Below are 12,877 nucleotides of genomic sequence, written 5' to 3'. Positions count from 1 at the left end.
ACTTGTTGAGAAAGGAACATGATCTGTGTCAGCAACAGAGATGGGACATGACGTGTAAACATGTGCTTGACTCTTGCAGGCCTAAAAGCGGAAGGAAGTCGGGATCCTCCTCCTCTTCCTCAGGAACCCCTGCATCTCAGCTTTATCCACAGTCTCGAGGGCTGGTTCCAAAGTAAAGCCAGTTCCTCCTCTCCCAGGGTGTAAATAGCATTTGCCTTCTGAGAGAAGAGACGAGCAAAAACCTGCAGAGAGGACTTCAAGCCCAAACTCAGAACCGTGCCCCTGGGGAGAAGCTATGGCCTCTTTGCAGATTAACCACCATACTCTGGTTGAAGCGTGCTGTCCTAATCTGGCACGCTGCGACTCTGGGAAATGTCCTTTAATTAGCATCTCAGAAATGCATGGGTAAGGTAAAGTGTGCTAGTCGAAGTGGAAAGCAAGAGAATGACCAGTGACCTTGCTTCCCTTCTCCCTTGGCTCCTCTTCTTCCTTCCCTCGCCCTCCCTCCCTCTCCACTCTCCTTTTCTAGCCTGTTCTTTGTGCCAGGCTCCTTTCTTGTTGAACAACGGGGCAGAATCAGGAGTCACCTGAGCAGGACCCACTCTTCGGAGCCTCAGGATAAAATGACAGTGAAGTTGAAAAGTAAAAGCCCTAGAATTGAATAGGTGCTTGTTCCTGTCGGTAGAATGAGAATTCTCATTTGGATCCAAGCCCCCGATAGGCTTGATTGGCCTTTGGGATCTGCTGAATAAAGAAATGTTTTCCAAGAATGTTGGAAGCAGTAGAAACAACATTCCCTTTGCCTCCTTAGAGAGTTCAGGGAAATAGCTTCTTTAAAACCTTAAAACCATGACCATAAAGACGTAAATCTGTAAGCTGATGCCATGTCCATACACTGTGTCACTTTACTCTTCATTTGTCACCATCTTTTCCCTTGCAGACATCCTCTGAGTGTCCCTGCCTAGGCCCATCCTCTGCCCCCAAAGCATGCTCAGTTGTGGGCCTGTTTTATGAGAAAAGAGACTGGCTCTGCTTTCTTTGATGGGACAAGAGTCAGGGGAATGAGACATACAGTGGCACTTTTGAATTCCCCATTTTGTTCCCTGTTTGAATGAGGGTGATTAGGCAGTGCAGAGACAGAGATGTGGGACTTGGGGGCGGTGGGAGAGGAAGATATAATGAATGAGAGCAAAGGAGTCCTGTCTGCCTTCAGCAGAACACTCACCTGGGGTTAGATCTGTGGCTCCCTGTGGGCAGAGCCAAACATGGTGGCCAGAAGTGGCCGCACCATTGAACAAGCTCAGAGGAGAGAGTTAGGAATTCCCATTTACATACACTAGTTTGGTTCATAAGTTTTAGTTCTTTGTATTATTGAAATTCAGAGCTTCATTTTATGTTGGTCGTTAGGTGAATGTTGCTCACTTTTCCTCCCCTAGAGAAACTCTTAAGTGTGTGGGTGTGCAAGCACAATGGTGCCTGTGTTTTTTGAGTGTCTGTGTGTGTCTGGAAGAGAGAGACCAAGGACTTGCCCAGTGTTAGAAATACACTAATGTGCAGGTTTGCCTTTGTCTGTATTAAAGGCCCACTGAATGACTGATCCAGGCTAGAAGTGCTCCCATGTGAGTGTCTGAGTCCATGAGCCAAGCCTGAGGGGACAGTACGAGTCCCTAGGTCTGCCATACTGGCGCACCTTGCTGGCACGGTGCCTCAGGAAGGTGGCGACTCAGTTGGGCCTTGAGTTATAGTTTAACTCCGCTGCTGAGTTCCCAGGGCACATTTCTGGATCAGAACCCATGGGATAGAGGGGGTACCAAGTGCAATGTCTTAGCATTCTACAAATGGAGATCTGGCATCTGGCAGCTTATCTCCTTTTTAGTTACCATTCTTTCTGAAACCCAGAGCCCTTTTCAGCAATTCCCAGAGCATAATGGAGCCTTCCCTCATCTTTCTTGGGATCAAACCCTGCTTCTTATTTATTAAGAACTTACCTGCTTGAACAGGAACCAAATGATGAGGTGGATAGTCTGAAATGATTATCTGCCAGTTACACCTGCCTCTTGCACCACATTCCCTCAAAGCTAGTCTGAATTCCATAGGCTCAAAATATTCATCTAGCAAATCAGAACTGAACACTGCAGATAACACCGTACCTTAATACTGATGTCTCAAGGTGGCTATTCTGAGCAAGGGTGGTTGAGTGACCGTGGAACTTTTCTAAGGGCAGAAAGAGAAAGCCAAGTGGGCAGGCAGGGTTATTAAAACAGGCTTGCCTTATACACAGTTGTGTTCGTCCAGCAGTCCGTGAGAGCAGATAAACAGCTGTGAGGAGGTGGAGCTGTCCCTCCCCAAGCAGTCTCTGGTGCTTTTCTTCTCTCAAAATGGATCCGATAAATATTTGAGTAGAGCAGACAGGAGCATGGCTTACTGCTACCAGAAAGCTGCTGCTTTGGGCTCTGAATTGAGCCAAATGTGTAGAGGACCGACCTGGTTTTCATGTCTGTAGTCACGCTAGAATGTTCCAAGCCATCTGAGGGTCTTCACGCAGGAGCAGCCAGCAAAGTCTGGAAACAAGTCTGAACAGGCTCTAAGAAGATCAGCTGGGAGAAGGAGTTTGAGACTGTGTGTGCAACCTTCATCGAGCCCCTTTTTGCTCTGATCAATAAGAATGTATGTATCTGGCTTCATATTCTAAAGTCACCTGTCTCCCAGATCCCTGGATTCAGACCCCAAGGCCACAAATCCTAGGCATGAAGCACTTTCTTAAGACTCTGACCTAATGTTGGATTGTTCCCCATTGAATGCCTGCATGCTGCTTGAATTGTACCACCCACACCTCCATGACCAAGGGCGTCAGAGAGTTCTGCAGTTCAGGCCTAGGCCACTCTCTGCTTTTCCTGTCTGACTCTTGTAAGTCCTCCCTCACTGAATGTAGAATTGTTGCTAAGTTTTTGAGAAGTGTTGATTCCCTGTTAACATGGGGTATCAGTTCTGCCTCACATTTCCCACTTACAGTCGAGGCTCATTGCAAACAACACCTTGGGCCATCTCAACACCATCCGTGGATGAAAATGGGGCTATTAATATACACTCTAAAAGCCATAATCAAAATGCTCAGAGGGAACTGGATAAGGACAGTGGGCCTGGCTGTTGTCTACTGCGCATGGTTTTGTCTGGTACTGTTTGGAAATCTGCCACCTTCTCCCCACCCTTGTTATTTTGAATGAAATGCTTTTGAGGTTATTTATGAAAGGAGTGATCCTGGGGCAGGCAGGAGGCAGTGGGCTTTATGGCTCTTTGGAGTTACTATTGAGCTTGACCTTCTCTTTGGCTACTTTTAGACAAAGAATATGCCAATACTTGGGGCTCTAAGTTTTACAATTGATATTTATTTGTATCATCTCTTTGTCTAGGAATGTAAAAGTGATTCTAAACTAAGATGTGTAATAAAAACCAATCAGATTTATTGTACCTACAAAAAGGTGTCCTCATAAATGACTAACACTTTTGAAAATGACATGCCAGTGGCTGACATGTGCCACTTTCTTTAAACATTTAAACTTTTCTAGTGAAAGGAGGGTGGGAGTGGACAATGAAGACTGAGTTGGGATGCTGGCATTAAAATAAAATAGCAATAAGGTAAAGGGACATAAAATGAAGAAAGGGTGACAAGGGCTTTTCATGTGTTTCTGTGGGGGTTCCTGAGATAGGCCTGGGCAGCCGGCAGTGGCATTTTTTTGAACTTTTGTGTTTTGGGTTCAAAATTTCTTTAAGTTCATTCCATATTATACTTTAAGATGTGTCCCTTTTTTTTTTTAACGAAAAAATATTTTATGCTATTTATCATCAGGTAAAAAAAGAAATACCAGAAATGGGCCACAGGTTGTTCTTGTGATCTCTCATATGCTTCAGCCTATTGGACAATACTCCTGGAGAGTTGAGAAAAAGGGGCACAGACTCTAGCCTCTGAGCTGGGTTTGAGTTCTGATTGTGTTTGCCTTCTAGCTAGGTGACTGTGAGGAATTTAATTTACCACTCTGAACTTTGGTGTCTTTGCTTATAAAATGATGTAGTAATCCCCACTTTGCAGGGCCATCGTGAAGATTAGCAATGCATTTAAAGAAACAGCCCACAAGTTTGTGGACTATAGCAGTCATTTAAAAATGTGGTTATTGTTGTAACATGGCCCTGTGTTCAGAAGACACTATGAATAGTTTGTATCCCAAGAAACTAGAAGCTGCCACTGGGCATATCATGTTTAGAAAATCCTAGGCCTTTACAGTAAAGCTGCTAACCATTTAACAAATACATGTTAAGTTCCTACTATATGCCACACTGTTCTGGGCACTGGGTATAGAGATGTGAGCAATATTGTCTTGGTACCTGCCCACACGGAGCTTGCACTTTAATGAGGAAGGAGGCAGGATGTTAACAAAATGCACACAAGTGTACAATCACAAATTATGACAGGTACCATGAAATGGTATCGTAGCATTTTATAGGAGACTAATAGGGTCCTACTTGGGATTGGTGGGTAAGTAAGGGAATGGCTTTCTGAAGAAATGGCATTTACAGTGAGATCTAAAGGATGAGAGATTTGGGGACCTGGCTGGCTCAGTTGGTAGAGCGTATGACTCTTGATCTCAGGGTTGTGAGTTCAGACCCCACTTTGGGTGTAGAACTCATTAAAAAACAAAAAAAAAAGGGGGGGGGCTTAGTTGGTTAAACATCAGCCTTTGGCTTGGGTTGTGATCCTGGGGTCTTGGGATCGAGCCCTACATCAGGCTCTCACTCAGTGGGGAGTCTGTTTCTCCCCCTGCTTATACTCTCTCTCTCTCAAATAAAATCTTTAAAAACTAAACAAAGAGTATGAGAAATTAGCTGGGCAAGAGAGGAGAGGGAAGGAGTCTGTGAAGGTCTTGAAGCAGAATTTCACAGGAAGGCATCTCTAGTCCTTTTACCCTCACTACAGGGAAGCAAGGAGAACTATTCAGGAAAAAATTATAGCACAGGACTTAAAAACAAAACAAAACAACAACAACACCAAACCAACAAGTTTAAAGCGCATGGAAAGGATAGCATCCTATGTGACTTAGGCAAAGGATTTTTAATTGTGTTTCTTTATAAGTCGCCTTCAAACTATATGTAATGTTCGCATAACCTCCTTTCTTTCAAAAAGAGTTAAAAACCATAGCTTGGCTTAGCCTAAATAATTATTAATGTCGAATAATTCAAAATCCATTAGCCAGGGGATCCCCAGGTGGCTCGGCGGTTTGGTGACTGCCTTCGGCCTGAGGCGTGATCCCGGAGTCCCGGGATCAAGTCCCACGTTGGGCTCCCTGCATAGAGCCTGCTTCTCCCTCTGCCTGTGTCTCTGCCTCTTTCTCTCTCTGTCTCTCATGAATGAATAAATAAAATCTTTAAAAAAAAAATCCATTAGCCAGAAAGCCAGAGTTCAAAATGTGATTTGAAAAATTCTGAGTGTGTTCTTGAAAGTGACAGAAATCCGGATAGGCCAGAGGCTAACTCATAAGGGAGGCATAGGGCAGGGCGGCTGGGCAACTTGGAAACTCCTGTGACTCACCAAGTTGTCTTCTTATCTGCTGGGTTCTTTAAAACAAAAGAGATCCAAAAACTACACAAACCTTGTGTGGTTCAATAAGAAATATGTTTGGTCTTTGTCCCTGAAGAGCTTCTACAACCCTTGGAATTTGAGTGACAGAGGTGATAGGAGGATCTTTTGGTATTCCCAACAAAGCCCTTTCAATTCTGCCTGAACCTATGCTACAGAATGACTCTTGGTGGGTCCCTAGATGGCTTCTGAATGGGGGGGGCTGGTGGCCAGAGCAACAAATCTTGGGAGTAGAGGGTTGGAATTTTCAGCCCCACCTGCTGACCTCCTGGGAGGGGGGAGGAGCTGGATTGAGTTAATTACCAACAGGCAATGATTTAATCAGTTGTGCCTATGTAATGAAGTCTCTGTAGAAGCCCCTAAATGATGGGGGTTCTAAGACCTTCCAGGCTGGTGCACACATAGGGGTGCTGGGAGGATGGCACATCCGAAGACAGCTTGGAGGCTCCACACCCCTCCCCCATACCCTGCACTGTGCGTCACTTCCCTTTGACTCTTGTTGAGTTGTATCCTTTATAATAAATTGATAATAGTAACTAAAACACTCTTCTGAGTTCTATGAGCTGTTCTAGCAATTCTTGAACTTGAGGAGTGGGTGGTAGGAACCCTTGAGTTATAGCCAGTTTATAGTTGGGTGGAAGTACAAGTGGCAACCTGGGACTTTGAGCTGGCATCTGCAGTGGGACAATCTCATGGGACTGAGCCCTTTACTTGTGGAGTCTGTGCTGACTCTGGGTAGGGTCAGAATTATAGGACACCCAGCTGGTGTCTGGAGAATCAAAGATTTGGTTGTTGAGGGAAAAAACTATATATTTGGTTGTCAGAGAGTTCTGAATAATAAGAGCAGTTGACCTTGGAAATTGTATTTTGAACTTCACGCTAATGTCTTAAGTCTTGGGCGTATGATTTTGGCAAGCTTGCTTGTACTAGAGTTGTCCTCTGAATTTTACCCTGAGAATCTGGTCTCCAAGGGCCATGTGGTAGTCACATCTGTCAACTGGGTTGTCAGTAGCATTTGTCAAGGACGTAACTGTAGCTCTTGCAGCTGCTTCTGTTTTGACCTCTGTTTCTATCACCCGAATTGTGGTTAACCATCACCGGGTGCTTCAGTTAGGTGAGCCAACTGGGGACTTGCTTTTGGAGCCGGATAATGGGCAGAGAGAGGTTGCTCACCCACATCTCTGGGGGCAGTGTAGCCCTCAGGAACTTGTTGAATGCCTGTTTTGCACCAGGTGTCTTGCTCTGCGCTGGAGATGGGGAGGAATAGAATGTTCTCAGGCTGAACTGTTCTTCGAGGAAACAATTCAGAGTGATTAGGACCTACAAGATGCCGCCTCCTCTCCTCACGCTGCTCTCCCAGCCCTTTGCGGCTGGAGCCACACAGCACTCCTTTTGGTTCCTTGGTTATGCTAACTGCTTTCATGCCTTGGCACCTTCATATGTGCTGTGTCCTCTTTCTGGAAACTTCTCCCCACTCTTTGGTGGGCTACCTCCTACTCATCCATCAGGTACCAGTTTAATGTAACCTCTTCTAAGAAACCTCCAAGCATCCTTTCTGGTTCCCCCCACCCCTCCACCTGACTGTGGTATCCTCTTGTCTTATTTCCCTCTTAGCCCTTTTCCCAATTTATGATTACATATATATATTTGCTTTCCTCTCCCCTGCCAGACAGTAAGTTCTCTGAAGGTATGTCCTGTAGTCTTCTCCAAGTTTGGCACTTACATGAGTTGGATGGTTAGATGGGTGCTGACACCTATAGCTAAGAACAGTGTTTTCTGGCAGAGGGAGGGGTGAGGTGCCACTCCAGGAAGGAGAGGTAGAGCAAGGCTTTGCAAGGGAGACAGCATTTGAGCTGTGCTCTGTGAAAAGGGGGATGGTTCTACCACCTGGGAAGCAGGGAGGAGCATGCCAAACAAAGAGAACAGCATGAAGGAACTCTTGGGGGCGTTCTGGTGATTTGGGAACCAGAAAGTAATGGGAATGAGAATAACTGGCTAGGAAGAGTCATGGCACAGCCTGAAGATAGCGAGCCTTCAAAGGCTCTGTGTATGTGTGTGTGTGTTTGTGTGTGTGTGTGTGTGTGTGTGTGAGAGAGAGAGAGAGAGAGAGAGAGAGAGAGAGAGAGAGAGAGAGAAACATGGCCCTATTTACACTTGGGTATGTTCTTCTTAAGCCAGCCTCATATGCTATTATTTCTCTTTGAGATAACAGAAAGCAATTTCACTAAGTGCTGCCTTAAGTTTGCCTGCTGTTCACACAGGTTTTTCTGGACTCAGCTGGCAAATTCCATTTTGCAGGGAGCTTTCCCTGGCACAGCTCACTACCCAAGAAATTCCAAGAAGCACTTAAACTTTATTTCAGGGTCTTAGTTTCCTAGGAATGGGGCTGAGGCATTTGTCAATGCAGTGGGCTGGAAGGTGGCTCCTCTGCTGCCTTTGGGAAGAGAGAAATTAAATTGCTGTTGATTTGGAAATTTCTCTTTGTTTGGTCAACAAAAGATTTAAGTATGCTGTTCAAGTCTGCTCAAGGTATTGTGCTAAGGTCCAGCTAAGGACCTTGCCTTTCCGGAGCTCCCAGTCTGGTAGGGAATTACTGCCATTCACAAATAAGTCCAGTGCAAGGTTGTCAGTGGCCCCTCTGACGGGGTATAGAGAAGGTCACAAATTTGAGCAAAGAATGTGTCAAACACAGTGATCTGTCTCTTTGCTGGATTATCTGAGGGGCTACGAGAGAAGCCAAAGCCTTGGCATTAATGTATTTGCTTTTTTTAATATCTGCTGGGTTCTAGGCATTGTTCTAGTCCTAGGGTTCCAGGATGAAGCCCTGTACCCAGGAATGTCACATTCTAGTGATGGAGGCAAATGGTTAACAAAGAAGTATGTGTTGGGGCGCCTGGCTGGATCAGTCAGTAGAAAACGTTTTGATCTCGGGGTGGTGAATTCAAGCCCCATACTGAGGGTAGAGTTTACTTAAACAAAAAAGAAGTATGTGTTATGTTGTATGTTGGGCGGTCAGAAGTGCTCTGAAGGAAAACAAGGCAGGTCAGGGGTGAGAGTGCCAAGCTATGGGAGGTGGGAGCTGGGTTAGCTTGGGAAGCCAGGGAAGGCTTCTCTGTAATGGTGACGTGCTACATTTGAGCACAGCCCAGGATGAAATTAGGGAGTAAGCATGTGGGTGTCTGGTATCTGGAGGAAGAATATTCCAGGGAAAAGAACCATAGTATAGAGAAGAGAACCACTGGAGGTGGGAATGTGTTTGGGGACAGCAAGGAGGCAAGAGTGGCTGGTGGGCAGTGAGTTTGCAAAGGTGGCCAGGGGCCAACTCTGAACTGTAAGTGAATTTTATTTTTAGACCATTAGAGGCTTTTAAGCAAAAGAGGGAAATCTGACGGGAAAGCTTTAAACAGATCTCTCTGGCAGCTCTGTAGAGAACAGAGGTAGAGCGCAAGGGGCAAGGCGAGAGGACTGCTTAGGGGGAGAGGGTGCAGTAAGTTGGGGAGCCCTGACTTGGACCAGGTGCTGTAAGAGGAGAGAAGTGGGTGCCTCAGGTGTTGATGTCTGCTAACGGGATGTGAGAAGCGAGAAAACTAGAAGAGGCAGCAGTGGTACCAGTGGTTCCAGGGTGTTTGATCTGAAGTCAGTGGAAATTCCACCACTGCCACTTCCTCCTGTGTGTCCTCCTCTCTTTCGAAATAAAGGGCTAGATTAAGATATAACTCACTTACCACACTGTTCACCCATTTAAAGTGTATAATTATCTGGTTCTTAGTGTATTCACTGAGCTGTGCAACTATCACCACCATCAATTTTAAAACATTTTCATCACCCCAAAAAATTGCCATTAGCAGCCACTCCACATTTGCTCCCAACTGCAGAGCATCAGGTAGCCACTGATCTGTGTTCTGTCTGGGTCTGGCTCTTTTAGGGTCTCAGGACCCCAGTTTGTTCATCTATAACTTCACAGGGCAATTGTGAGGTTTAAAAGAGAACATGAAGACACACATGAGAGCATGCCTAACAGGCCACACAGACCAGCCCTGACCTTGATGAGTGCTTTGGGGTGGCTCATCCCCCGCCCCCCCCCCCCCGCTCTTGGTCCATCACCTTACTGAGGCAGCATGGGCAGTGGTGAACAGTGTAGGCACTGGACCCTCACCACTGGATTATGAATTCTGAACTCACTATTTACTAGCTTTGTGATTATGGCAAAGTTTCTTAACCTCCCTCGGGCATTAGATTCCTCAACTGTCAGAAAGGGGTCATAGCAAGTAATTTCCAAGTTGTTGTGAGTCACTGCCAACAGTGCCTGGTATGTAGCAAGTATGCAGTGAGTGGTAATTGTTACAGTGTTGTTATCACTGAATCGATTAAGGAATCCTGCAGGCAAGTGGTGACTCCCGACTTCAAGGCTAGGAATGGACACTTCTGAATCCAGATGGTTGCGGAGGTAATGGAGAGAGAGAGTCCATGGACCTATTTTTAGTGTAGTCCTCTTGCTGGATCTGTACTTTTGCAAAAGTCACTTCTTGCATCTAAGCCTCAAGTTGCTTAAAGTGGGGATAAAATACCTTTTTTTTTTTGAAGATTTATTTATATATTTGAGAGAATGAGAGCGAGCACAAGTGGGGGAATGGAAGGAGGGAGAGGGAGAAGCAGACTCCCCACTGAGCAGGGAGCGTGATGAGGGACTCTATCCCCACACACTGGCCTGAGATCATGGCATGAGCTGAAACCAAGAGTCAGATGCCCAGCCGACTGAGCCACCCAGGCACCTTGGTACAAGTCACTCTTCACAGGGCTCTGGGGAGGATTTAGTGACCTCTTGAGCCACCTATTTGCCAGGCACTGTTGGGAACACAACAAGAAGAAAACCTTGCCCTCCTAGAGCTTTATGGAACTAGTGGAGACAGAATAATCATAAGCATAATAATCAAAATCAATAAAGTACACATGAAGGAGATAGAGTATATGTAACCCACCCAGTGGTGGTTGACCTGTGGCAAGCACTCAGTAAGTGGTAGCGATTGCAGTCACTCTGTGAAAGCACTCTGTAAAGCCAGCAGCTCAGCACAGAGGCAGGGCTCCAGGCGACAGACTGTGAGCATCTTGCCTTCATTTACGTCTCTGCGCAGTTACATTTCCTCCAACCTCCAAGACCCCTCTTGAATCGCCAGCTTGAAATCAGTGTCTTTTTTTTTTTTTTAAGATTTTCTTTATCCATTTGAGACAGAGATACTGGGAGAACATGAGCAGGGAGAGCAGCAGAGGGAGAAGGAAAAGCTGACTCCCTGCTGAGCAGGGAGCCCAACGCGGGGCTCCATCCTAGGACCTTAGATCATGAGCTTCAGGGATCCCTGGGTGGCGCAGCGGTTTGGCGCCTGCCTTTGGCCCAGGGCGCGATCCTGGAGACCCGGGATCGAATCCCACGTCGGGCTCCCGGTGCATGGAGCCTGCTTCTCCCTCTGCCTGTGTCTCTGCCTCTCTCTCTCTCTGTGACTATCATTAAAAAAAAAAAAAAAAAAAAAAAAGATCATGAGCTTCACTGAAGGCAGACGCTTAACCATCTGAGCCATCCCGGTGCCCCGAAATCCATCTCTTACACTGTAGAGCTTTCTGCTTTTCAGCCAGCATTTAGTGACTGCCACTTTTGGTGGACACTGGGCTCACAAGCAGTAGGGGTGTGGTGAGGAGGACGGATGGAGGGAGCCCAGAGGCCCAGCAGAGGAGAGCCAGACTGAAGGAGCACTGCAGCCGTGGTTGTACTCTGCCAGGGGAGACCCTGAAGGCTTCTGAGCTGGATGATAAAGTTAAGCAGATCAACTGAGATTTCAAAGCATTCTTGCTTCATTACTCCACCGTGAAAGTAAACATTTGCATCTTGGTGAAATGGGTAATCTGTATGTACGCACAATCAAACCAGAGAACAACAAGATGGAGATAGAAGTCAGGACCTAGGTAGGAGCAAAGACCCCAGGGCAGATAGTACCTCAAGGTGAAGACCATATGCTACCAGACCAGCAAGAAATGTGGTGAAATGGAGCAGGGAGGTTTTGGAGCTGGATAAACCTGGGTTAGCACTTAGTACCCTCAGCAAGCTCTTGCACCTCAGTGAGAGGGTTAATAGCAAAACCCTGTGCTGTTTTTGGAGTCCATCAAATGCCCACACTTCCTAGGCACATAATAAGAGGCATATATTATTAAATATCAGTGGAATCTTAGTTATCAGTAACAGGGCAGCATTATCAAGAGAGCTCTGTGTGTCAGCCCGAACTGTGTTCACATCCTGATATGTCCAGCATAAGTTGCTTAACCTTTCTAAGCCTCGAGTTGTCTGACTTCCTGTAAAATGATTGAGTAATGTCTTCCTTGCTGGGTTGGGGTAAGGAATAAATATGATAATGAAAAGTTTCTAGGCTGTATAATAGATGTTCAGTTAAGTGCTATTTTTTTTTTTTAATCAAAATGCAGTGAGCGGGCAGCCTGGGTGGCTCCAGCGGTTGGGCATCTGCCTTCGGCCCAGGGCATGATCCTGGAGACCTGGGATCAAGTCCCACATTGGGCTCCCTGCATGGAGCCTGCTTTTCCCTCTGCCTGTGTCTCTGCCTCTCTGTGTGTCTCTCATGAAAAAATAAATAAAATCTTAAAAAAACCCACACACACACAATGCAGTGAGCTTTATTGAATAGTCTGATTATGGGGGATCCCTGGGTGGCTCAGCGGTTTCGCGCCTGCTTTTGGCCCAGGGCGGATCCTGGAGTCCCGGGATCGAGTCCCGCGTCCGGCTCCCGGCATGGAGCCTGCTTCTCCTTCTGCCTGTGTCTCTGCCTCTCTCTCTCTCTCTCTCTCTCATAAATAAATAAAAATAAATCTTTAAAAAAAAGAATAGTCTGATTATAAGAATGATATGTTCTGATGACAGAAAATTCAAACAAGAGAGAAACATTTAAAGAAGTAATGACAAATCACTAGAAATTCCATTTTTTTAAAAGATTTTATTACCATAGATAGCTGATGGCCAATCTTTTAGGTAACTCCTCATACAAACTTTTAGTTTGATCTTCATAATATACATGGGTTCATAATACATGTCCAGTTTTTACTCAATAACATGTTCTGGACAAATGTCCAGTTAATAAATATAGAGTTATATGATCTTTTTTAAAAAGATTTTATTTATTTAGTTATGAGAGACACAGAGAGAGAGAGAGGCAGAGACACAGGCGGAGGGAGAAGCAGGCTCCATGCAGG

The 12,877-nt window shown here is 45.8% G+C and overlaps 1 protein-coding gene across 2 annotated transcripts in view; it reads left to right on the top strand.

Moving 5' to 3' along the window:
• The window catches only part of KIF3B (kinesin family member 3B), a 48,737-nt gene extending 41,108 nt beyond the window's left edge, over positions 1-7,629 (top strand). For both annotated transcript variants that reach the window (XM_055304432.1, XM_055304423.1), the window contains exon 9: positions 80-7,629. In XM_055304432.1, coding sequence (XP_055160407.1) covers positions 80-176 — 97 coding nt within the window. In that variant the 3' untranslated portion in view covers positions 177-7,629. The remainder of the gene's footprint in view (positions 1-79) is intronic.
• The last annotated feature ends 5,248 nt before the right edge of the window (positions 7,630-12,877 follow it).

This window comes from Nyctereutes procyonoides, unplaced genomic scaffold, assembly GCF_905146905.1.
Source record: "Nyctereutes procyonoides isolate TBG_1078 unplaced genomic scaffold, NYPRO_anot_genome, whole genome shotgun sequence".
NCBI lineage: Eukaryota > Metazoa > Chordata > Mammalia > Carnivora > Canidae > Nyctereutes > Nyctereutes procyonoides.
The sequence above is the reverse complement of the archived record's forward strand: the minus strand, read 5'-3'. Positions and strand labels throughout refer to the sequence as shown.